The 26,868-nt window shown below is 41.4% G+C and overlaps 2 protein-coding genes across 2 annotated transcripts; one reads left to right on the top strand and one right to left on the bottom strand.

Annotated features, from left to right (window-relative positions):
* The first annotated feature begins 295 nt into the window (after window positions 1-295).
* LOC139333754 (C-reactive protein-like) lies at window positions 296-2,433 on the top strand. Its single transcript, XM_070966392.1, has 4 exons — window positions 296-350; window positions 1,477-1,579; window positions 1,671-1,962; window positions 2,049-2,433. Exons 1-4 carry the CDS (start codon window positions 296-298, stop codon window positions 2,268-2,270), a joined length of 672 nt encoding a protein of 223 aa, XP_070822493.1. The 3' UTR covers window positions 2,271-2,433.
* A 3,637-nt stretch (window positions 2,434-6,070) lies between these two features.
* On the bottom strand, window positions 6,071-12,892 carry steap4 (STEAP family member 4). Its single transcript, XM_070966930.1, has 9 exons — window positions 12,686-12,892; window positions 12,467-12,577; window positions 11,198-11,268; window positions 10,690-10,774; window positions 8,429-8,707; window positions 8,239-8,333; window positions 7,983-8,136; window positions 7,704-7,868; window positions 6,071-6,334 (listed from the first exon to the last, which is right to left on the bottom strand). Exons 1-9 carry the CDS (start codon window positions 12,890-12,892, stop codon window positions 6,071-6,073), a joined length of 1,431 nt encoding a protein of 476 aa, XP_070823031.1.
* Between the last annotated feature and the right edge of the window lie 13,976 nt (window positions 12,893-26,868).

Raw genomic sequence — 26,868 nt, 5'->3', positions numbered from 1 at the left:
CTTTCAAAATAAAACAGGAAATGACAAGACAATAACCCAAGACAGGACGACCTCACCGCAGTGTGACATAATGTACTTTGAATTGCCTGGTGTATGAATTGTGCTATGCAAATAAATTTGCCTTTGCCAAAATAGAGTAAATACAGTTTTTCCCTCTGCATTATACTATATATTGTGTTGGGCAATGGCAAGTAAATAGATTCGAAGCACTGGTAGTTATTATTGGTGTTAAAAGCAACACAACAGCAGCATTTTAAGATTTTCTTTGGTGTCTTGTCATTTGTTTTTGTATCAGATGGATTTTTTGCTTCTCTTGGTGTTGCTGACAGCATGTGCTGCAAGTCCTCGAGGTAAAAAAATAAATAAATCATTTTACAATAAAGTTACATGCACATGTACACAGTCTGTTCATGTTTGTAAAAATGTTCTTTTCATAATTGAATAGGATGAAACAATTACATAATTGTAAATTATGTATGTATGTATGTATGTATTGTAAAGTGTACAACTAAATTACAATTGTTACATCTGTTGCCAAGGCGGCACGTTGGCGCAAGCTGGTAGTGCGCGTGCTGCACAGCAAGAGGGTTGCTGGTTCGATCCCTGTGTGAAGTTTGCTTGTTCTTCCCATGCATGTGTGGGTTCTCTCCGGGTACTCCGGCTTCCTCCCACAGACCAAAAACATGCTCATTAGGTTAATTGATGACTCTAAATTGCCCCTAGGTGTGAGTGTGAGTGTGAATGGTTGTTTGTCTTTGCATGTTGCCCTGCAGTCAGCTGGCGACCGGTTCAGGGTGTACCCTGCCTCTTGCCCGTTGAAGCTGGGATAGGCTCCAGCCCCCTGCAACCTTGAAAAGGGATAGGCGGTATAGAAAATGGATGATTGGACATCTATTGCCTTTGTCGTGATAACTGAAGTGTTTTTGTGTAACTAACTGAGAATTTCATGCACAGACCGAGAGAGATGTATGTAAGAACTAGTGGAACCACTCATATCAAAAGCAGCACACAAACAAGCAAGTTTCAACAAGCAAGAGATTTTGCATCTGTGTGTGTGTGTGTGTGTGTGTGTGTGTGTGTGTGTGTGTGTGTGGGTGTGTGTGTGTGTGTTTGTTTGTTTGTTCAGGGTGGGGTGCATAAGAAAACAACTCACCTCTCGAGAATTTGCAGAACAGAAAAGGGCTTTTGTTACATGTTTAGTTTGCTCCATCAGACTTCAAAGTCTTCTTATAAATGATGAAATAACCTCATGGGGAGCAGCACTTACACACATGACATCACACTTCAAGAGTCTGTGGTTCAAATGCGACTGGTGCATCTTTCACCAAAAAATACAGTAACTTGACATTTCATTCTTGAGGCAGGATATGTCATTGAGGTGGTACTGGGGCACAGTGTGCTGTGTAATTTATTTGTTCAATGTATAATTTACATTTAGCATTTTACTACTTTCTTTCTTTTTCTTTTTTTTTCTAGATCTGTCTGGTAAAATGTTCACCTTCCCAGAGGAAACCAACACAGCTAATGTGAGACTGACAACATCAAGACAGGATTTCAGCGCCGTGACTGTCTGTCTCAGGTCGTGTTAAAGTGCAATATGCAAAGAATCCACAATATCTCTGACTTTAAAAGTATCCCGTTTGATAATTTCTTTCTTTCAATGCTAACAGGTCCATTACTGACCTCACCAGAGACCACATGATTTTCTCTCTGGCTACGCCCTCTGCTCACAATGGCTTCCTGATATTCAAGAGCAGCACAAGTGGTTTGATATATGTCACTGTCAATAATAAAGACATAAAATTTGGCGCGCAGGACTACAAGCTGAACGTGTGGCACACAATTTGTTCTACATGGGACTCTGCGTCTGGCCTGGTGCAGCTGTGGCATGACGGAAAACCCTCAATTAGGAAATTTGTTGGCGGATCAAAAATCACTAAACCCATTGTTATCCTCGGACAGGTGAGTGTAATATTGTTTTGTCCATAAATTATAAGAAGAGAAATCGTACAACATAGACGTTTTTTATCTCAACGCCATCTGTACAGGAGCAGGATTCCTACGGTGGGGCGTTTCACAGTAAGCAGTCTTTTGTTGGAATGGTGTCTGATGTCCACATGTGGGACTACATCCTCTCCCCCTATGAGATCCAGCGCTACGTGGACGATCTGAACTTCACTCCAGGGAATGTGCTCAACTGGAGGGCCCTGGAGTTCCAGACCAGCGGAAGAGTGTTGATTGAAGACAAACAACTGACCTGTCACAATTAAAACAAGACCTCAAGTAACGAGGGTCTTTTCCTTTGACTATGAAACTCTCACTGTCCTGTCGACTTAAACAGCATCTTTAAAAAATGTGCAGTCTTTGATTAGGGAAGTGGCTTTAATCAGCTTGAATTTCTAAGAAATACTACAATTAATTTTGTGTGAACTTCTTCTTCTTCTTCTTCTTCTTCTTCTAACAGTTCATTAAAAATGGCGCAATCTTGCACTGCAATCCAGTCTCATGTCCATCATTCTGACTTAGACCATTTAATAAGATTCAGCTCATCAGTGGAAGGCAGAGTGCCGTGGAAATTTAGGGCCCTTGATAACAGCTCAACAAGCCTTGATGCAACACATTTCTTCTTATCTCTGGCATGTTTCAGAGGCCCAGTCTAGCTCTTGGCCACCCTGTGGTGCCCCTGTTCATCTGTGTTACAAGCTGTACTGCATTACTGTACATCTGTCTACCTTAGCCTATAGGCAATTATGACAACCAAGAAGACACTGACACTGCTTGGTAATCTTGCACTTGGCTTTCAAAATCCTATTTTTGCCCCACTTACGTTTACTGTTTTAGGTTGAAATCATGTTAAAATATCTGTGAACATTCTTCTCTTAATGTGCAGCCAACTTAGTCCAAATGAGAGAAGTTTTTAAATAAAAAATAACCTGGGTTATTTGTTACACGTGACATGCGGACTGTCTGACCTTATTAGTAAAGATCAACAAACTACAAACATGTGTATGGAAACTTGTTTGTTTGCCTTATTGAAAAAGGTTCAAAAATTATTTAATGTTGTTGAAGATACCCTTTCACTGACCTCATGCACATGACTTGGTGGTACATGCAGGTATGAATGACTGCGTGTGAGCTTTTCATGGTGTTGTTCTGTGTCCTCAGGTTCTGCAGGTTTTTTTAAATAAGCTGGGTGGTGCCTTGTCAGTCATCAAAATGTGTGGTGGACTGTTCACTTGATTAAAAATGACAGAGTAAGAGAAGTTTTCTTCTCTGAAGGAACGCTAACATTCAGGCTACACGCAAACCTCCAGAGACATCCGCAATAAATTAGGCTGCATGTAGGAGCTGCAGCTGTAACACCGCTCACCTTAAACACCTCTCTTTTGACATTCCTGCTGAATCAATTAAGCATTATGTGCTGTGTGAGCAGTCAAAAAAAGCCCATGTGGTACGCTAGCTGCTTCCTGATGTAATGGAGGGCAACTTTTACCTCAAGAGACTGAGGAATTGAAAGCTTGGGCTTATTGTAAAAGTCTAACCCACCGGACAATGAGGAACACTTGGGTCACCTGGGATGCTATTTGCCCCCTTGATGTCCTGGGCCACGGTGCTTGTGCTCCATGCTGTGCTGAGTTATACAGTGTTAAATGCAGTCCTGCGGTGTTATAAGTTGAGCTTTCTGATCTGTATTAAAAAAACAGTATAGTATCAAAATTTACCATTTGTATAAAGACTTTTATTGAATCTATTTCAAGCAACAAGACTCAGTTCTTCTTTGAACTTGGAGAGCTTACAGAAGGCAGTCCATTTTCATTTAGAAATCTATTTAAGAATAGATTAAACAGATTTGGGGATTTTTATTTATTTATTTATTTATTTTCAGAGTAACGACCGGAAAACAAAACAGTGTATTTAAGTTTTTAACAGTTTACATGTAAACAGTTTGCAAAGCACTTCTATGTGGATCCTGTGTGTGTACAGCCTTGAACGAAACCACTGCTGAGACAAGACAAAACAAGGCAGCATCAAGATCAGCTTTTCTTGACTGAAAGAGCAGTATTAATACAATATTGTACAGTAATCTCAAAAATGTGGGCATAACAGATGAAGTATCAAATTTCATACAATTAAGCACAGTGCATGGGAATAAATCAGCATATATCTCCATTTACTACAACCTTTTTAATTTCACAAAATATAAATATTTACAACGGTTTAGCACAAGAAGTTTCATATTTTCATGATTTAGTCTCAAGATAACAAAGCAAATTGGCCAAAAAAAAACTGTAAAAACATGTAAAAAAACAAAAAACAAAAAAAAAAGTCCTTTGGCATCGCACTGTACAGTATGTGATTTGCAACAAAACATTCAGAGAAATCTTAGTTTTTCATTATTTACCTTTCATTCAACATCCAAGTGTACATTTCACAGATGAATCCTGGGTGAACTCAGGGAGTGTATTTACCATCAATTTCAGCTGTTTATTTATGCTCATATATAGGTTCATGGCTGGACACACATAATCTTGTTATAGGTGTCAGGGTAGCCTGGGTGTATGAAATTAAACACTTAGGAAATGGTGAATGTAAGCTAGCTTGTTTCACAGCCTTTCTCAGGGTTGCTACATCTTAATTCTTTCCCAGGGCAACATTGGAAAACTCTATCTCATTTTTACATCAGTGCACACACACAAATGCACACACACATACACACACATAGAGCCCAACACACCCCAACAGCAGGAAATAGGCTAAAATCAACAGCAGTTCTTTGGTAATAGGAGAATAATACGAGAGGGTGTAAGGGCTGCAGATTGTGTGTGCAGATAATATCGTTAGATGCTAGATAACAGGATGTCTCTGACTAAATGTTTGCTTGGGGCAGAAAAGGCGTTGCACATTCCTCTTGTAGCGCCACACTCTATGTTGGCGACAGCTGCTTCATCTTCCTCTCTCCCCTCTTCTGCCTCTGGATCTGATTAGTGTTGTACATACTAATATACCATCTTGCTGCACACCTGCCATTCTGCACCTGTCCACAGTCAATATTAACTTTTCCCACCTCTGCTCATCAAGTAACCTACAGTACCTCCCCAGCAGCTATCGGTGCATCATGAGGGCAGCTCACATACTGTGTGCATTTCCTTCACTATTCAGCCTATATTCTGTCCTGTCTCCATGTTTAGCCCACTCAATTTGTTGCTGACTGCAACCCTGTTTCAGATCTAGTAAAGATTGTTTTTGTCACACCTGTTCTGCCTCCTGAGTCTGCTGTTGGCTACCAAATCTCTTCCTGATCCACTGTTACACTCCGGTGTTGGCACTTGTATGTGTGCATCTGTGTGCTTTGATCAGCACGTGGCAATATAATTAGCTTAACCTTAGTCTCCTTTACATTGCATATGTAAGAATAAGTGTGTCAGTGTGCGTATTTGCATGCCCTCGAGAGGAGGGCCGGTTTGGGCAGCGAGGTATTTTTGCAAGAAAACAGAGAGATCAATAACATCCTGAAAAGAGAGCAACCTCAGGGATGCAATCGCACCACTAGAAGGGAAAGGAGAGAGGAAAATGGAAACTGTTGCCTATGTTTATCAAAACAATGGATTTCAGCAGGGGATATCAATTTACTTTGCACCACATTCTGTGAAAAGATACAGCTCAAACATGAAATATGTTGTTTGTTTTTTTTTTTAAGCTCAAAGGAAATAGACATTAAAAACATTTATATCCACGGAGACCTGTCCATTTGGCTGCAATAAACTGTACTTTTTTGTTTTGTTTGGCTATTGCACTGTTGAGAATAACAGCTTTGACTGATCTAAGGACACAATCACAAATCAGCAGAAAACGGACAAAATAATCTTTGGGTGTCTCTCTCTCATCACTCAATCTACATACATACTAAATTAAAACATGGAGTATTGTAAATACTATATACAAATTACAGAGATTTTTATCTTTAAGATCATCTGTATTTTTGTTTAGTTAGGTACAGGTGTGTTCCCTCAAAATGATGAGTGAATGAAACCCTCAATAATCAGAAACCCTGAAGGTTTCATAGGTCAGTTCAAAAGTTGGTGGCCTTATTCATACCCAGTTCTTCCCCGGACGGGGTCCTCTCCCAGCCTTGTCGAATGCGGGTTAAGGTGCGGTCCACGCAGGGGAGGAGAAGCAGCACCTTCAGCACCAGCACGACAGACGGCACAATCAGACATAGCATGTAACCCGGAGGGGTGTACCATTTGTAGGTGGAGACATGAAGAAATTTGTTCCAGCCGTACAGGTAGCAATGTGCTGTGCATATAAGCAGGGTTAGGTAGCCCAGCTTTGTCTGAGAAAATAAATGATATGAATCGTTAGAAGGATGCAATATTAGGAAATATGCTTATTAGGTTTCTTAGAGTTCACTCGTGTGTGTATGACAAGAAACAAGCGAGACAGGGCAACATGCAGCTTAGAGGTGCTGGTTGGCAGATTTGACCTATTTTCAGCCTTAATGCTAAGCTAAGTTAGGCTAACACAAATACACATTGTACTATAGAAGGACAGATTCATTGACATATACAGACCTGTGCCATTAACATATTTGTCTGTCATTGCACTCGGTGGAGTGTTGGATTCAAAGGTCTGGACCCAGGCAAATAACAGATATGACATGATAATCACCTTCTCTGTAAAAGACTGTTGGTAACTGAATCGCCTGAGGCTGACGTGCATACTTACATTGTATTTGAGTGAATATAATTAAATTCAGCTATTTTTTTTCCAAAGAGAGCATTGTGTTTTGGTTAAATCAGAAATACTGTAGTACTGGATTTAGGAATAGAAACCTGCCATACACTGAAGTGTGGTGTTTGTCTGATAGATGAATGTCTGATTATTTTCTGTTCTCGTGGAAAGCTCATGTGTTACAATGAGCTGCAGATACAAACTGAATCGCAGACATAACAGAAGAACCGGATTTTTGGCACCAGAGAGTCCATTATTGTTCATTACTTGGGTGGTGTGTTTTAATTTCCATTTTTAGCATTTGGATGCTGTATTATCATCCACAGTGACTTAAAATAAGTGCAATAATAGAAGCACCATAAGGAAATATTCATATTAATGTAGTGCAGCAATGAACTGTTCATGATCTTATCTAACCAATTTACAGCTGCAAATACATCTGATAGGAGTATTTACATGTGCAATAACAAAAACATACTTTACTGTATGTCTGTCACAACTCTTCATTTCTAAAGGATTATCTTGACCAAGACCTCTATCTCTGAGTCTCATTCCTTATCTTGGGTCTATGTACCTGTGGACCTGACCTTTACACAAATGGACCTGTGACCTGTATTAACAATCTTATCCCAGAGGATTATATCAGGTATCATAATTCTATTTAATGAATAACTTAACATTTAAAATCCTGGGCTAAAGTCAGCCAGGCTTTCACTCGGTGTGCCTCTGTCAGGCAGTTAGTTAACTAGACTCCGGGGAGATAAGTGCCACTGACATATTGCTTTTACAACACTTTAATAACTCTGATGAAAACTTGCTGCACTCCAAATATAGATTATCATAGTAGGTAGTATGATAATAAGCACATGACTGATAACATCTACTGTATAGGCTTAAAGGTGAACAGAAGCACACACGCTCACGCTAACACATGCACATAAACGACTGTATATTTGCAAATGCGCTCTGACCTGAACGAATGTGAACTCTCTCCAGCTGAGAGCGCCTCCGACAGAGGGCAGGGATGTTAGTCCCAGCAGGACATAAAGAAAGAAGCCCAGGATCCCCAGCGCGTAGTATGAGTCTTTGCGCCATGCCTGTGTATTATCAAACGGTGTGGTTTCGTTCTCCTTCACCTAAGAAAGACAGAGAGACCGTACTGCTGGTGACTCGTGATTGATGTTTTAAGCCATAGTCCTGTATGTACAAGATGAGGGAGACCCCGCAAGGTGTGAGCCGGCCCGCTGTACCTCATCCACCGCAGTCGAGATGAGGTTGTATTTGAAAGAATAGCGTGAAGGATCGATGAGTGTATAGATGGCATGGAGAAAAGCTAAGCCCAGTGAAACCAGACCCATCTGCTTCCTGCACAGCATCCAGCGGTCTAGCCAATCAGGGAAGCGCCTGGAACATGCAAAGATGAGCACTTTACTCTCCAAAAAGAATACACCTTTTACAACAAATTGCACAGGTAGTGAACATTTTTGTCTTGGTTTAAAGTCTGACCTGTACTTTGTCCCTCGGTAGAGCTGAAGGATGCCAGCTATCACACCGGGTAGGTAACACAGAGACAACATGATCAGAGACACGATTGGAAACACCTGAAAGATGGAGGATGAACATAGAGCACACGCTTTAAAGGGAGAACAAAATACCATCTACAGGACACTAAACCAGAGAGGGGACAGATCTTTACCTTGTTAGCCAGGGATATCATGATTCTATAGGACACATCTTCCCCATGTTCAACATACGCGTAGATGACATCTCTGATGAGCAGATAGAGGAAGAAGATGGCGATGAGGCCAAATGCCACGCCTAGTGACAGCCTCCACTCTTGGAACAGCCGAAGGGGGAAGTCCTCCAGCTCTCTGGCTGCTGACAGAGACCCTTTATCCAGAACAGTGACGCCCAGCTTGGTGGCCATCTCTGCCACTGCCTGCTTTGCTTCTGCACTGTTCCCACAGAGGTACACCTGGAGCATGGAGGTGTGGGTTATTTTTAAAATGGGCTGCAGTATATTCATGGGCTGTTTCATTATTAAGGATCAAATACCAGAATATGACCACAGCTAATGAGTTAGCTCATCTCTCGTTTCTTCCCAACTTCTGAAAACTGTCACTCAGCCCCATTCACACACACACACACACACACACACACACACCCACACACACGCACACACACACACACACACACACACACACACACACACACACACATATATACTAAAAATTTTAAAAAATGGCCAAATAATTTCCTTAAATCCCTGGGCACAAGCACAAAGGTTTTCAGGCAAGAGTAAATAGTGTATTTATTCAGAACTATGTTTAGCAGTGGATGGTGATGCTGGACTGACTCAAAATAAACTACGGCTCCCGTTTTCATGGCAAACAAGGAATACGTCTCCCAGTCCAACAGCATGCCCCATTGGTGTGATCTGATATTTTGGACACCTATGGCAGAGACAAATAAGCTATCTCGGGCTTTGGCTACACAGATGATGCTCTTTGAAAAACAGACAATATTGCCAGACTCATCTTTAACATCAACAGTAGCCAGTGCTATGATTAATCGTTAGTATTGAAAAGTTTTTACAATTCCATTAGTCAGTAATTATAAAAAAAAAAAAAGTGTGTCTTTTCTTCAAAAATGCCAGAAATATTTTCCTCATGCTGCATTCTGATCAACTTTTGTTTTTCAGTTGCTAATAATTATCCTCAGATTATTGTTAGATGACTCGCCGCCCTGTTTGGAATATGTGGCGCATGACTGCACCATGTGCACATACAGCGTCTGTCTACAGTATTACCCTTGTTGTTTGTCGATTTGCACATTGCTGCTCTGGTAATTTAGAGAGGAAGCCCTGGAAGTATGTGACTATGTAAAGATACACATATATACACATATGCAGCTCAGTATGTAATCCTGTTTCGAGATCACACCGTGCTGAAGGTTATTACCACACTCTCGGCTCTGTGATAAGACGATTAAGTTGTTTGTAAAGGGGAAGAAAATCATACAAAGGGAGAGAGACAGAGAGAGTTAGAGAGAGAGAGAGAGCAGTTTGACAGGCATATAGTGGAGTCAGTAGGATTGAGCAGTTTTCCCCCAGGTGTGTGTATAAGTGGACCGGGCAGCCAGCCATGTCTCCCTACATTACTGCACCAGGAACAGCAGGGGACGGCCGACAGACTAAATCTCCATCTGAATGTAAATGTGACAGAAGCACTGCCCCACTGTGGATCTAATCAAATTGCTAGCCGGGGAATAGCACACACATTACAAGCATGTGCATTTGGATATATACTGTACCTACACTGATGAAGACACACGCATTCAAACACACTACTCATGTTCTCTCGCCGCTACCTGTTTTCAAAGAAAATAGAGCACTGCAGTGGTATCTGTGTGTATGGATGGGGGGTTGTTTGTGTTGAAGAGGATTCGAGGCAGATTCAGGTTTGGTCTCCTGAGGTTCCAGCATGTTTGTGCTGCTCTTTGTAGCTGTGAAACGGAAGCTGCAATAAACGCTGGTCTTTCTACTTTGTAACATCATAAAGTGTGTTTGTTTGTTTGTGTGTTCAAACAAGCACTGTCCTCATTTTCTCTTACATTGTTATGGAAAGACGGTAAAATCAATCACCTGCAGCAACACAAATGAAATCAGTTCTCTAAATTCTGCATGGTGTATGGTGAAGCTCCTATTATTAACAAGTCTGAGAGGCACTTATCGCATTGTGATTCAGGAAATGGTGAAAGAAGTTATTATTGCTCTCAAAATATGCCTCATCATGAAAAGATCAAGTTGGAAATCCCCCTCCTGTTGCTGCTCTGTCTCTGTATCTTTGCTCTAGTCAACCAAAGCCCTCCTTAAGGCTCGGAAGCTTCCTGGCTCTGTTTCACCTTGATCCCACTGCCATCTCTTAACAGATTCCTTATTCCTGCTTCCTTTCTCACCTGTTTTCCTGCCAGGAGTCCATTCTGCAGGGCCCAGGCAGACAGCGTGTTAAGGCCTTTCACCACAGCAGCTCCAGGGACCAGTCTGAAGAACACACGGACAAGGACTTTAGTTGCTATTGTTTCTGTCTACAAATACACAGCCAGGGGAAGGAAGGGTTTCAGAATGGTAAGAATCAATGTTTCCACTTCAACAAAATAGACGCACAGCAGGTTACTCTGCCCAGGGAGCTGCAACCCCGCAAATTTTTTCATTTCTTTTGGAGTCAGTTGAGAGTTTTGATGTCTCATGCTCTAAGTGGCGTTTAGGAGCACTTTCCCAAAAAGACATCCAGAGTTCAGAAAAAAAAAGTGGCACCCACTGTTGCAAAATCATATCTGATATAAAACCAAGACTTGTCTGGAGAAAAGTTAGCTCGGTTTGCAGATGGGAATGTGTGTATGTACAGTACATTTATGTATGAGACACCATTGATTTCCTCCCCATGCTTTCGCAGTAGTCGTTTACCTCTGCAGGTAGGCGGCATTGGCTTCTGGGTATACGCCTTTCTTCAGGTTGTTACTGAGGTCCACCAGCACCTTATCATCAGCATCGACACAGGAGAGGAGAGATAAAAGTAGTTATATCTCTTCAATTAACTCTTATCTTATCTCACTTTCCCTCCAGAATAAAGGGAGAATGTTGAGTAATCCAGAAAGCACTTTAAAGGTGTGAACAGAACTGAGCTCATTACAGTCCTTTTAAGGGTAACCTCAACAGACAATGCTGATTATGCACGATGTCACCTGTAGTCCTTCACAGACTAAGGCGTTACTGCAATGTACTGTGCTGAGTCAGGTGAAGTACATACTGTTGGTAATTACAAATGATGTCATTTCTGATCTTCCTAACTTATTCCGATATCCTGTTCTATTTAGAGCTATGTTATTATTTACTCCGTAGCATGTTTATTATCCTTTATTTTAACCCTTAGCTATCATACATTGCTGGTTTTATTGCGAGCTGTTCTGTTTGCAAGCACTGTTTTACATCTCGACACCTTGTAAATGTGTGATTTTTCATCATTATAAGTTGTTACATTGCTCCATTGTTTTGTCTTGAACTGCTTCATTCTGCCTTTGAGATATATTAGGTGTCTCAGCGGCAAGTGATTCATTTGAAGCAAAAACAATGTAAAGCTTGTGCGACTGGAAAATCTGCTTATCCGTTTAACGACAAGCAAAGACAAAGAGCAATGTGTAACTCAGAATTGTTAACACTGGCTCTGTGGAGTTTCTGGTGCAATGTTATAACACAGTACACAAAGTCCAGAGCAATTACTGAGTATGTAGAGAATAACTCTGGAAGGAAAAGGACGTTAATTAACAAGCCTGAACAACTCGAGAAACCTATTCAAATGAGAGAGTGAAGTATCATTCTTGGGTGGAACTATTCAAAAGTCAATAATGATGAGTAGGCAACCTTTTTTTTTAAGTCCACAACCACAGACAGTACTGATGATCAAGCAATATCCCATAATCAAAAATCCCTTATCTCTTCTATGTATATAATAAATATTATATTTATTTATTTCCATGGCACTTATCACCTAATACATAGTTTATTGGCAGCAATGTGTAGATTTTTTTCTTGCTTAGTTAGCTTATTTCTCAATTGTCTCCATTGATTCAGCATCAGGACATACATTTTACAGTGAGTAGTCATTTGCAGTTAGCTATTTTTTCCTGATTTGTTCCTTTGTAACTAATGTGTACCGTATTATTGTTCTGTACTCACTTTTCCCTTAAGATGAGGTGCAAGGGTCTGCAGGAAGTCATAGTGTTCTCTGTGAACACATATAAAGATCAGACTGGCTGACTGGGCTGCTGCTGCTGCGTGGCTCATCACCTGGAAAAAACACGCGTTCGACATAAAGACACATGAACACGTTTGACCAAAATACTCACATCTTGTTGTACAGTTTGGCAAAGTGCTATGTTATGCCATGTGTCGTACCTGAGCTCCCTCAGGCAAGGGGCCACAGCTGTCAGGTCTGCGGCTGCCGTACACCACCCTGTAGCCAGACTGGAGCAGACGCAGGCCCAAAGAGCGCCCCAAGTCCCCCGTCCCGAAGATGCACAGCAGCTCTGGCACAGGGGCAGATGCTGTGCCCAGAGGATGCAGCGTCACGCTTTCTGACTTCATCTCACTCGTCACTGTCATGTTCACAGACTGACTTTGGATGGTTGCTGGTGCTGTATTTATACTGCTGTGGATTATGACCTGTACATTGCCTCTTCCTGTTTTTCTCTGAGTCTGATGTTTAATGTTTTCTTCCTGATATAATAGTACATGTGTGCACATGGCGGAGGTGTATTTGTTTATTGCACCTATAATCAGCTGTAATCAGCTCAGAGCACAGGTCCAGGAGCGTGCCAACATTCATCACCTCACTTGATGCCTATTTCTCACCATGACTCATTACCCTAAAATCTTAAAATTCATTTTTATCTTTTAATTATTGCCTTCACTTCCAGGAAATTAGCCGATATAGCAGGACTTTGAACTGTAAATCACTTGTTTGAGGAACCATCTGTGCTCTGTGGATGCAACATTAACCTCTGATTCACATTTTTTTTAAAACATTTTATCACTTCTTAGGAACACAGGCTGCTTTAAAGGCAATATCTAGTTCAGCCAGAATTTGACTTTCACATTTGACAGGGAAAAAAATTTGCTGCTTTCTGCTGCTTTCCAGGGCTGCCTTATTCTATTTCTTCTGTTTCCACACTAGACATGGTGCCATGTGGGAGATCCTGGCCCACAGATTCATTATCATTTCAAAACCCACTGTTCCAACCAAACGACTGGGAAGAGAATTTGTGCAAATTTAGTGTTCATGTCCCCATGGCTAAAACATCTGCAAAGTTGTGACACGATCAGACTCAACAGAGCAGAAATGAAGCTTGGCACATGTGTAAGTGTTTTGTGTGTGGCTGTTTTACTTTGTATGACTGCATGTTATCGCTTGCAAGCGTGTGTGTGAGTGTGCGCGTGCCCATGCATGTCTGCGCATGTGAGCTGAAATGGGTCAGGATGATCAGAGCCTCAGCTGTGATGTGCAGCACCTGGGGATTTGGCTCTGCAGACAGGGCGACTACCTGGCTGTAGAAATGACACATAGCATCACATCAACTTTACTGACTATTTGCACAAAAATACAGTCCTCGCCATAAAAGCAGCCTCTTTGAAATCACAATGTGCACATACATAGCCAGCGATATTTATGGAAGACAAGCAACGTGTTACCTCAGGAGCTTTTACAGTCAAGTCCATAACTAAAGCATTAATGTCTACCTGGGGGGATATCGCAGCAAAATGAGAAATCATTTTATGCCTAACCTTTAAGGCATCCATTCACTTGTAGCACTGTTAGAATAGACGTGATAGCAGATCCACTCCGATGACTCATTTACTAGCTCTGCCTCCGGGAAATCTCTTTTCTTCTCCTCTTCCTACTTTCTCTTCCTAAAACAGTCTCTCTCCTTTTTCACATCACCGCTGTCCTACAGTATCTTTCTTTCTTTCTTTCTTTCTTTCTTTCTTTCTTTCTTTCTTTCTTTCTTTCTTTCTTTCTTTCTTTCTTCCTGTTATTTTTCTCCCTATGCTCTCTCACTTCGTCCCTAGTGCTCTCCCACCTCTTTTTTCCAGCCTTTCTCTAAATTGACTTCGATTGAACCCAATGAGAAAATTCCATGTGAAGCTGCCTGTAATATTGTCATCAGAGATCATGTCCTCTGTCGCTCTGTTTAACAGAACAACCTCCTTCCTCTAAAGGTTATCAATGGTTGATAACTTTATCAACACCTCCAACTACAAACACATAGGCTGAACTCTTTTAAGGACAGTGATTTCTTGCTGGAAGTTTGCCCCAACTACGCCTTGAGATTTCAGTCGTTGTTGATTTAACAACACTTTTGGGCACTGGTAGTTACAACAAATGAGTTTTAATAATACAAGCTATAGGAAGACATGAAAAGACATGTGCAGCAAATGCTCCTCAAACGGTACAAATCTGCCAGGAATATTCAAAAGAGGAAAAGAAACTTGGATATCTGTTTGCAGCGCAGCAAAACAAACTGGGCTGAAAAGATTCATTTCATCACATTGTTTTAATAAAAGAAGACTACAGACGACAGCCAGCAATGTCCTCTGACAGGGTCTTCTGTCTTCTCCATCACGTCTGGTATGCGCATGCTTTGTTAGCTGTAAATCCCCTGTATGTGTGTCTGTGTGTGCGAGGGTATGCATTTTTAATCCCGTGCAAGAAAGGCAGACTTTTTAAAACCTGCATTATTATTTAGCCTCTTTGGGGCAGCACAACAAGCTGTAAAGACAACATTTACATATTATTACCTTATAAAGTTTTTATTGCAAACATGTTAGGAAACAGTGCCTTTTTACACATGGAGCAAACACACAGCAATGTTAGCACTCATTTGAAGCAGACAAATGCAAGTACAATATTCACTCTCCATTTAGTTTTACCTTCCACCAATACCCGAGGGAAATATCTGGCTCTTTATGTGTTAAATGTTCTACTGTGTTCACCAGCTAGTTACTTACTGGGTGTACCATTTGGTGCTGGGAAGGAAATGCACAGTGAGTTTTTAGACCTTTAATTTCAATGCTTTGGTGCCTTCTATGCCTGTAAACAATACTGATGCAAGTGGCCGGAGCGAACCAAAGCACTAAACTTTAGGGCACTGCAGATTCATATGAGAATTCTCTGTTGACCCCTTTCACATTACACATAATGTCATGTCATCTATTGTTAATAGAAAAAATGATTACAGCAGCTTTAAGGATGACAACTTTAACTCTAATTAGTACATGTCAAACCATAATTGTGGCCAGAATGTAACCCAGTTCTGACTGGGGGAGGTCGTGGAGGGTGGTGCACTGCCTGGGATGAGGCATTGCTTGAGGGGCTAAGAAAACGTCAGTCCTCCCCTGTTTGCCAAGCTGTCCCTAATCAGCCAGTGTGTAGTCCAAAATGTGTCTCCAAAGTTGGCAAGATTAACACAAACATGCACACGCGCACACACACCTCTGTTCCTTAAGACTTGAGACCTTGAGGTTTCCACTGAAGTCCAGAGAGGATTTGAAACCATACGAGTATTTTCTGCTTATCTGAAAACATCTTGCGACATTTAGCAGTGATGCTCTCTGGGACATGTTTACATCAAACACATGCTGAAGTGCCATTTTATAAATGCCAGGTGAACCACGTGAGAAACGAATTTTGGCAGTGTTGTGTTGGATAAGCCTGCAGTGCATTACTGAAAAAAAGCCCATGCAATAGTGAACATTAAACATTTATTCTCGCATCTTAACAGAATGAAGAATTCTCATTTGCAACCCTCGCTGGCAGCGCTGCACTGCATGCACTGCAAGCAAGAGTGAACTGCTGCGGTGCTGAGGTCCAATTCCCGGGGGGAATGATTTGGGAGTTTCCAGCTGTTTCCAGCTGTCACAAGGCACACAGGGTGATATGAGGCATGGTTATTAAAGACAGTTTGGGAGATACAGCGTGCATATTGTATGTAGTTCCATGCTGCTACAATGGGCAAAGAATAGCCTGCAGGATAGATGGGTTCTGAGGGATTTCAGTTATATGATGGCTTCTACTTTAATGCATTAGGTATGAGGTTCAGATTGAGGTTTTGACTGAGCACAGGTTTTGAGGTTGTTGAAAAAACAGATAGACAGAAAGGTAGGAAGGCAAAGAGAAAGATACTGTATATACAATCAGACACAAAGACGGAAACAGAGAGAGAATAGCAGAGAGAGTGGGACACAAACAGCAAGTGAGAGATGCAACTTAGGACAGCCGAAATTGTGCCTCAGTAGAACAAAGACGCTTGTTATAACCGGAGTTTCCCACAAGTATTCCCAGAAATATTCTATAAATATTCCATTACCAGCTTTCCAGACAGACACGCATGGGATGCTCATTATGAAACACTTAGAATAGGTTTAAGGAGAATCAGAAACAGTTTGGAAGAAAGTGTAACCTATTTCTGCACATGTTTGTATTTGATGAGTTTGCTGCTTGAGGGCTGATGATATAGGGTAAATTAATAGTTCATATGTCTTTGTATAGTATAGCGTTTACACATGCTTTCCTCATGTTCTGGGTTTTGTTATGTTTGCGTGACTTTCCGTCTGCGTCATTGTGTATGCTGGGTGTAACATTATCACCAACTGCACAGCAGGCCTACATACCATATAGGAACATCTCCCGACTCAGAGCCTCGTCGTCTATCTCTGCTTTAACAGGATGAGCATTGACTGCATGTTTGAAGTTCAGAATCTTATCTGGCAAGCCGAGCGGCAGAAATCAGAGGCGGGGAGGAGCTGCATGAAACTGCAGATTTAGAGATTTTCCTCTCTCGTCCGACACACATGGCTGCAGAATTGTATGGCCTTGCTTATTTCAGAGTTCAGCCTTTTCAACAACAGAGGGGACTGTGACACTTTGCTAGACAATTCTTGCATTGGATTGTCTTATCCTCGCCTTGGAAAGCAAGCTTTGATAATCTTTTTGCCTCATCTAGCTTCTTCCTTCCCCTTTCCACCCTATGTCACTCTTTGTATGATCTAAGATAGATGAAACCAAACAGAGCCATTTTGGTCACCATGCTGTGAGAGTTGAGATTGAAATCTCTGATGTATCTGTGTCATTCTATATAATCATATCTTTGACAAACAGCTGTGGTCTGCAAATAGCATGCATCCACACAGCTCCTCCTTGGTGGCTGCGAGGAAATCGGCAGCCCATTATAAGGCTGGAATAGGCCTAAAGAATTTTTCGCCTCATCTCCTCAGCCTTACCTCCAGTCGAGTGAAAGAGCTGACAAGGTAGGAAAAAGCTGACACAGAAGTCTAATTCTATAAGGATGAAAACCTCATACTCATCAGAGGTGCAATTTCCCTGCTCTGAATTTTTTACAGCAGGAGGTGTGAAGGAAGAAGTGGGCTAGGCAGCATGCAATTTGCACAAATTTAACGAGCAGTATGGTGATCAGTGGTGATTAGGTAAATTGTTGGTCTGTGTACATTTTCACTCTAAATCTATAGTTAACAAGTGGGGGGGGGGGATCCTCCTAACAAGGGAGGATGCCATTTGTTCTCATTCCTGTTCAAGCTGCCTTCTGGGATACAATGTCCAAATGAGTCCATTCACATAGAGCCATGATTGGTGAAAAATAATTAGGAGCCTGCAGCAGGCCTGTTAGATCAGTGGCATGGTAACCAATTTTAATTGAGGTCTTGTCTGTCATGCCAGTCTAGTGGTCCATCTGCCCGTGTCTGTGTCTTGCATCTATATCTGAAGGATTCATTTGGAAAAAACAGATATCTCAGTATTCATTTATTTTTGTTCCTCATGTTTTTGTGCACTCCAGCGAATATCAATCAAAATGGTGTCGGGTTGTTTTGATAAGATTTTTTAAAACATTTTCAGAAATCATGTTTTGTGTACACGCAAGAGAATATCAATCAAACTGGTGTTGCTTTAAGAACTTGTGGTGTAATTGTAATTTATTTAGAATGAGTTTTCATTTAATGAACATCCTTAATGTTTTTTATCACCAGTCAAACCCCTTTTGATAATATTTATGGCCAGCATTTCTTCAGGAATACCTTTTCAGTGTGTTTGCATTCAGTGATCATCTCTCTGTATCACACTGGTCACTCTTTTTACACCATAGTAGATCTGTATTAAGATACTGCTAATGCAAACTGAATATCCTCCTGCTGCTGGTTCACATTAAACGTGTTCAAATGGGGAAATACAGGGTGGCTTTTACTGTGAAACAGCCACAGGAAATACAGTGTATCTGTCACCAAGTTTAGTGTTGACGATGTTCATTTTCATTATTTTTTTGACAACAGATTTTTTTTTTTCAAATATATTGCAAATTATAATGAAACGGGAAGGAAGAGCCACAGAGCTGTGGATGTAGAGCGGCAGCTGACAGGCAACACACCAACTGCTATTGTGAGGAAGACCACACGTGTAGCATGAAATCAGTTTGTGGTTGCAATTATTACTGACCGAATGCCTTATTAGCAAAACATGATATTGTCTGGCTGTGCCTTTGACGGACACACAAGTTGCTCTTCTGTTGTTTTTCTGACAAAGTTGCTGCTCAAAGAGAGTATTCAGACGGCAGTCATTTTCCTCTGATGTCGGGTTCGCGTGGGAAGCTTAAATGCAGTTACCTAAAGGATAACGTCGTACTGCTGTCCTAATGGTTGAAAATCATAGAATCTGACAAGTCGTTATCATTTCACCACTTCCCAGGAGTAAAAATCTCAAGGGACATTGGGCCATATTTCAAGGTAAAACAACATATTTGATAGCCCATTAGCTACCATTAGATGACAGCTAATGCACTTCTGAGCCAACCTTAACGTTTGGTAGTGTTACACGATGCGATACAAAAGGCGTAAATTAACTCTGACATTTGAAGGCACATCTTGGACACATTTATTTAAGCCTGGAGGTAAAACACAGATGTAACTACCAGTTTTTTGGCAACGGAATATTATCACGGTTATCACAAGTGTCACTTAATAAACCAGGAATTTCAACCATAAAAGATTTAGCAACAATTAATTCATCAGCTTTGGTAAGTCTACAAACGATGGATTTGCCTTTTCTGCTATTTATTTTTGGAGAATAAATGAAGTAACATGAAAATATGAGATATGCCCTTGAACATCAGTTGAGACTGTGGCTTGTTTTGTATGAGAGCTGTCAGGTTGGAGTTGATACTATCAGTGCAGACATGTCTCTCCTTACACCCATAAAACTATGTTTTGTGGTGATTTCTAACAAACCGCATTAAAGTTACATTCAAAAATGATGACGACCTGCTTTTCCTGCTTGTGGTATGGTTATATGGTGCCACCTCAGTTTGAATAGAAACCTGACTAAGAGTTTAAATAAACCTCGCGAGACATGTTCTGTTTGAAAATGTGTTTGCTTGGTAGCTGTGCGTCTCTCTCTTTGGCCGTCTCTCTGCCTGCCTGTTTATCTGTCTGTTAGTTTGTCTGCGCGTCTGGCCGCCCGTCTATCTCTGTGTTGCCAGCGGATGTGGTAATTCAGAGAGAAAACACGATTTCCAGAGATTTGCTTTGAATTGAAGTGTATTGTGATGCTAATGTAAGAGCTTTGTTACTTACATTTCTCTGTAATTGCAAAAGAAAAAAACATTCTTAGTAATTCAGAACCATCCGGCGTTTCCGTGTCTGGTGCTTCCCTGGAGAAAATACAACCATACATACTGACAGCGCTGATAAGACACATCACTTTCTCCTGCATTCTGCTGTCTCATGTAGGGTTTTAATAGAGAAAGAGAATTATTCATTGTCTTCTACAGTACACTAATCTGTTAGGTCTGTTAAACCGTACTTCTGTTTTCCTTTCTCTGTGATTCTATTATGTTCAATTGTGGTGAACATTCCTGCGCTTTCATTCAGCATTGTGTTTCCGAATAGCAGATGGCTTGCTAGCAGCGATAAGAAACACACATTTAGCAGATAAATGAATAAATAAAAATGACAATTGGGTATAATATGTAATATTCATACAATGCCAAGCAGCCATAAAAAAACACAGATGTGTTTTCTTCACTCTTCCTTTTTCTCTGTGTGTGAGAGAGAGAAAGAGATAAAGAGAGAGATTATTCCATTGTGAGACAAATCACCTGCAGAACATATACTTAAATTCAGCACATCACATTTTAATGGAAAATCTCTTTAAATACTTGGAGTTCAACGTGTGCATTAGTATATAATGCTTGCCTAATTGTGACTGGAAATCAGTTGTGGAGGGATGGTCTATCTAAAGTTTGAACATTTTTATCAAATTAACAGAGAGACCTACAATTGGTCAGACATACAATGGATACTTGAGAAAAAAAATCTGTTACAAATACACACATGCAGTGTGTGAGTGTGCGTGTGTGTGTGTTACATGTATGCATGAACGTGTAGGTCTGGAAGTGCGAGACAAAGAGAGAGGCACTACGCTAGCGTACGTCCTTGTCATTCTGAAAAATATATTTTGAGAGAAGCACAAATAATTAATGACTTGCGGCAATCACATATTAAAGAATTCAAGCATGACTTGTGTGTGTGTGATTGCGTGCATGTGTGGGTGAGTTCGTGTGTCATGAGGCAGCGTCCTTGCTTGGAAGCTGGCTGAAAAATGCAGTGCATGCAAACCTGGAATGGCAGGTGTCGGCAAGAACAGGTGAAAATCACACACCGTATGATGCATGGTGCCTGTGTGTGTGTGCGTGTGTGTGTGTGTGTGTGTGTGTGTGTGAAGGAGAGAGAGAGAGACTGCATGGGAATATATTTGATAAAGGTTGGCATGAAACTTTCTGGACACACTAGTTTATTTTAAACTCTATTTCCTCCAAATCTATCCACTTCAATGTGCAAATGATTGCTAAAATATTCCATTTGATAAAACTGACCCCATTTGGAAGGGCACAGATGGAAAAGGAGGGGAGGGGGAGACATGCAGTTCAAATTTGCATCAGTTGCAGTTTATGCATGTGTGCATGAATGTGTGTGTGAGAGAGAGACAGACAGAGAGCAGGGAGGAGCGACACTTTGTTCAATATGTGTGGGTTAATTGCTGCGTGACCATGCTGAGAGCAGTGAACTCTGACACGTCAAAGGTCAGACATGGCCTTTCTGAGTGGCTTGCAGAAGAGAAATTGTATAATTACTTTGAATGCCCTTGTTGATGACCTTCATATTCAGCAGAACACATTCTAGGCGCTCATGTACCGACATGGGCGCAAACACACGCAAGTGTTGCCAGGAACTCAGTCCATCGCTTCTCAGTTCTATAACCAAGTAACATGCCTGTTTTCATGTCTTTTCATGCTCTTTCATGTTTTCTCTAGTGATGTTCCTAACGTCTGATTAAGAAACAACCAAAAAAAGAGAATAGCTAAAGCTCCAACCACAAAATGTCAAGTGATCATTAGGGGTGTTTATACACACAATACTAGTCCACACACCTGAGGCGTGAATATGTGCATGAAAGGGATCAATTCACGTAAGAATGTGTGTCCATGAGTGTGTTGGTAAACTTGTGAGAGTGTGTTACAGAGGACACTAATCCCTCTGGCTTTGTCCAGGTCACGTATCCTGCCAGGTAGCCATGGAGATTCAAAGAAAGAGCCGATGGAACGTCTTTGTGTCAGCAGAGCAGTATAATTAGTCTCTGACTTCCTGAGCTTGAAATTGACATTTAAGTATCATTCACACTCCTCTGTTTTGGTGTGTGTGTGTGTGTGTGTGTGTGTGTGTGTGCGCGTGCGTGTGTGTGTGTGTGTGTGTGTGTCACTGCACAAATGTGTGTGTCTGCTTGTGCCAGGATTCAGTACTGTATATAAACATACACACACATGCACGCATGCACACACATGTACTGTACAAAAGCCTCAGGGTGTAACCCCCCTCTCTGTGTCATGTCTGGACCTGGCCATAATCTTGCTTGACACACTGTGACAGAAACTATGACATGATATCATGTCATCATGTCTAGCAGACCGCTAACAGAGACAGCCCGCCTGCACTCAATACCAAATGGATGAGGAATGTGCATGATGCAGTGGATCTTATTGTATTGTAGGGTAATGTTTTGTATTGTGTGTGGTGATACACTATGCCTCTTCGAAGGATCGTTTTGTATTGTGTTGTGTTTCACCGTTTCTGTCCTGAGGCCAATTCATGCAAGTGCAGCTGACACGTCCTGAAGACCTGCGGACTGTCTGTAAATGTTAACATTAGAGAGATTCAATATTCCTTTATGCACACGTGCATGCTTTCCCTCATAATGTGTGCACTATTGTGTGTGTGTGTGTGCCTCTCTCAGCGTTAATGCCATGGAGGCAATGTGTGAAACCTGTCAGAGAGCATCAGGTTCCTAAAATAGACACTCCCCATGGGAAAGAAAGGGGAAGAGAGAGAGAGACAGAGATTGTAGAGTAGGTATTCACATTTATGAGACAAAAAGCCCAGATTCTAGGACAGTGACAATGATTAATTATAGATTAGAGATTACAGTAAACAGACAAGCGCACATGTGCAGGCAAACAGACATTTACTCCAGCACACTGATGCACATCGACAAACACAGTACCATGTGGAGTTTGTAGAAAGTCTCTCGCTGTCACGTTACACTAGAGGAAGGCCTAATGCCAAACATGCAGCAGCTTCTTCTCATAATAAAAGTCCTCTATGAGAGAGGTTTTACTATTTACACAAGTTTAAATAGAACAACTGACACTGAACTAACAAAGTAATATGCAGAGGGGAAAAAGAGGACTGAGACAGTATGTTGCCTACACCTAAAGGATGGTGTTAGGTCACAGAGTCAAATATACAAAGGTTTTGATAATAATAATAAAAAAAACATTCATCAGAGATTAATGTCTTTAGAAACCTGAGGATTTAAAGGAGTCTGTAGGACTTTAAGGAAGATTTCATCTGAACCAAATGAAATAATAATAAGATAATTATAAGTCAAGACCACTATATCTTCTTGAAAATTGACCAAATTGATTCTGCCAATGAGGGGAAGATGAAGATTAAATGACTGCCTGGATGAGAAAGAGTGAAGAGTTAATTAGTTTGGAAATTAGACTTGAGACAATTGGGAAGATTTCCCTGATTTGTTACCTAGTGTACACACATTTGGTCCACATTAATATGATAAAATGTGACAACTTGATACAGGAAGCTGACAAGGTGCAAGAATTTGAAAGGTTTTCGATTCTAACATAAAACAATTTTCTGCATGATGTACTGATGTACCAATACTGAGTTCATTTTTTCCAAATCTCTTCACACAGTCAGCACAACAGAAGTCAGTGTGGAAAAAACGTTGGATCACTTTTCATTGCTTTCACTCAAAACTCTGTCTATTGTAAAATTCGCTGAATTAAACATAATGTTGTTCTAGAGTTACTGCTGGGAGACAAATGTCACAAGTGTTCTCATGCAGGGTTAAGGTTGCTCTTGAGATGCGAACGGCGTGTTTTGGTTGCGCTACATTTTGCATCTGAGATTAACTGCTATGCTGAGCTTAAAAGTAAACTCAGTATGGAGAAATATGTGTTACCAACTGTACAAAAAGTGCCATTTGAAAATTGCCCAATTTATGCAATCCTTCACAGTGAAACAATCAGGAGGTTGGTGGGTCAATCCCCAACTCCTCCAGTCTGCGTGTTGAAGTGCCCTTGGGCCCATATTGTTTGCAATGCGGTGTCTGCTGTTGTGTTTCGCCAGGATTTGGACCCAATAGCTGATACACAGACAGGGAGTAAGGTTTAAATAGGAATTTATTGAATGGGATGTGAAGGGAGACTCCAGGTATGCAGGACACTTGTAGCTGGGAAGTCCTGGCAATAGCAGGTGAGGCACGAGGCACTTAGGTGGAGAACAGTTCAGAGATATGCTGGAGCGCACAGAGCTCAGGGTGTACAGCATTGAGGGCACATGGTGGTGGAGGCACAGATGAAACTAGGTAGTGATGGTTGTGGACTAGAGGCAGGTGGAGGCACAAGGCTGGGCAGCATGGTGGCAGATACGCTGAAGTTGGAGATCGGTGCACGAGAGCTCACTGAGCATAAAGACACAAGCACTGGTAAGCAGCAGAAACAATCTAGCAACGAGTCCTCTGCAGTCCACAGTCTTTATGCTGTGCTTGATTGTGATGAGTCCCAGCTGAGTTGGAGCCAGCTCCCAGCCACCTGGCGAACCACGCCCAGCCTCTGCCAAAAAAGGACACACAGGAAACAAAGCTCCACACCTCTCCACAGTGCACGAGAAAACACTATTCCCAAACCTCCAGTGTGTGTTTGAATGGGTGAATGTGGCAGGTGTTGTAAAGCACTGTGAGTGGTCATAGTAGACTGGAAAAGCATTATATAAATGCAGTCCATTTACTAGTGCACTTACCTTCCCATGTCACTGTGAAAAAGGCCGCACCGTGAGAAAATCCGTTCACTACATGAGCAAAAGTTGACAAATGTGAAAAAGTGATAGTTGCCGACTCCAACAGCAGGAGTTTGCCATTGTGCGGAACAAGCAATAACAAAGTGACTTCTATTAAAATTCATGTAAACTTGACCTTCACTGATGGCTGAGGCATGCGTCATGTGTCTTCTTATTGATCTTCACATATTACAGAAAAAAGAAAAGAAGAAACAGGAGACAAAATACATTCAGAAATCTAAGGGGCCCAAAACGGTGAGCTGTGATGAATAGCGCACAGGGTTTGTAATGAAAAACCGGTGGTACTGTCCTTTAAGGTGATATGCTTCCACAGACCTCACCAAGATGGGTCTTATTTCACAGGAGGCACAGAGAATAAGCTGCAGTGGCTCATGGGTCAAGGTAAATACCAAGCCACTGAGAGTGATTCATGGCATGGTGACACATTTCATAATGCTTTCCTTCAACGTATCCTTGCAACAGAGATTCAGTTGTCTATATATTGTATTTCGAAGGTGCATTCAACATTCTTCATGCCCCTCTTTTATTTTTTCCCCTGCCATGCTGGTATTTTCTTTTATTCTCATACTCAACTAATACCTTCTCCCTCTCTTTCTTCAATAAATTTCAGTGTCCTACACTAACTATATGGCATGGAAAAGAGTGATTGGGTACAGGGGGAGATAGAGGAGAGACAAGGGTTTAAGAGACTCCTTCAAGATGACACTGAGATGAATCCTTTATTGCAATATTAGACACAAGAAGGGGAGATCATGTGCTTAGTGTGAGTGAGAGACAAGGGGAGGAGAGACAGAAAGCGGACTCAGTCATCAAATCATCATACACTTCTGCCAGGCAGTTGATGAGGGAATGTAAGTCCCTGCTATCTCTTCTATGCCATACCAACCCTCTGCTTTCCATACAGGAGCAGTGGATAATTAAAAGATGGACTGATAGCACGGGAGAGCAAGAGGGCCACTGCGACCTCATCTCGGTTCTCCCCCACTCTGACATAATTAAAATAGTGACTGTACGAAATCCTTCACAGGATTCGTCTGAGTGCAGATTTTTCCCCCCTCTTTCAATCATACTTACTCCATCAACAAAACTCATTTTCAGACCTAATGACTTTGCCTAATACGGAAAACATAACCTGTTAAAGACAAGGGATATTTTATGGGCGCAATCATGGAAGCCGTTTAATTGCTCCAGGCTGAGAATGGAGAGGTTGACTGTGTTATCGTGATCCCAGTATATCCAAAGCAAACCCCTCAGGGGAGCGGTTGGTTATTTGTTGTACTCCTGTAATTACAGCTACTATTATTTGTTTTTCTGTTACTTTCATGCAAATACTGTGCATGTTTGCATGCTAACTTAGAAAAGTGTGATTCCTTGGGTTGTAGCTGATCACAGACAGGCAGTCTGTTTTGGCTATAAAAGGACTGGAATGCTACAGGGTTAGTCAGGGTTCACTCTAAATGTGGCTGTCTTGTCTGCTGTGCTGTCATTCTGCTGGAAGGTCAGTTGGGTGTTTTTCTCTAAGATGTTCCATCTCTTTTGTGTCTGTGCCTCTGCAATTCAAAGAGCTTTAATGGCACAATAAGACGTCTTTGCATTGCCAAAGGAGTGAGAAATACCACCATGGTAAAGACAGAAAATGTCACTCATCATTTAAACATACACATTTAAATTATTTATCACAAGAGGAGCGTGTGGTGCGAGAAGAAATACAAGTCAACTTACTGTGTACAATTTTGTGGATCCTGTTGACTCAGTGAGGATCAAATGCGGATGAGAGGATCTTGTGGGTTCAGTGAGGCTGACTGTTGGCTGTTTAGCTTTGCTTGTTTGAATGCTTAAAACTTTGATGTGATGTCAATAATGTCTGACTTTGACACCAGGTGCTGTGGTTCACATCCTGTCACCTGTCAACGGTCAGTGTTGGTTTCTTTTGGTCAGCATCTCCACCTTACCTCAACCAAGTAAGAAGTGGGCAAACTCCGTATGCTGAAGTCGAGGGTGTGGTACGACTGAAGGCTTCACAACAGCTGCTGAATGGACACTGAGGAGAGATTGGTGTGGCAACTTTGAAACTCACCTTTTAG

This window comes from Chaetodon trifascialis, chromosome 7 (assembly GCF_039877785.1).
Source record: "Chaetodon trifascialis isolate fChaTrf1 chromosome 7, fChaTrf1.hap1, whole genome shotgun sequence".
In the NCBI taxonomy this organism is placed as follows: domain Eukaryota; kingdom Metazoa; phylum Chordata; class Actinopteri; order Chaetodontiformes; family Chaetodontidae; genus Chaetodon; species Chaetodon trifascialis.
Note: the sequence above shows the minus strand (reverse complement) of the source record. Positions and strands in the feature narration are given on the sequence as shown.

Excerpts from the sequence above, each read along its gene's own strand:
- steap4 (XM_070966930.1), bottom strand. The coding sequence starts at position 12,892 with ATGACAGTGACGAGTGAGATGAAGTCAGAAAGCGTGACGCTGCATCCT. Across the intron at positions 10,775-11,197 it reads AATGCCGCCTACCTGCAGAG|ACTGGTCCCTGGAGCTGCTG; the intron begins GTAAACGACTAC and ends TGTGTTCTTCAG. Across the intron at positions 6,335-7,703 it reads GAGAGTTCACATTCGTTCAG|ACAAAGCTGGGCTACCTAAC; the intron begins GTCAGAGCGCAT and ends TTATTTTCTCAG.
- LOC139333754 (XM_070966392.1), top strand. The coding sequence starts at position 296 with ATGGATTTTTTGCTTCTCTTGGTGTTGCTGACAGCATGTGCTGCAAGT. Across the intron at positions 351-1,476 it reads ATGTGCTGCAAGTCCTCGAG|ATCTGTCTGGTAAAATGTTC; the intron begins GTAAAAAAATAA and ends TTTTTTTTCTAG. Across the intron at positions 1,963-2,048 it reads CCATTGTTATCCTCGGACAG|GAGCAGGATTCCTACGGTGG; the intron begins GTGAGTGTAATA and ends CCATCTGTACAG.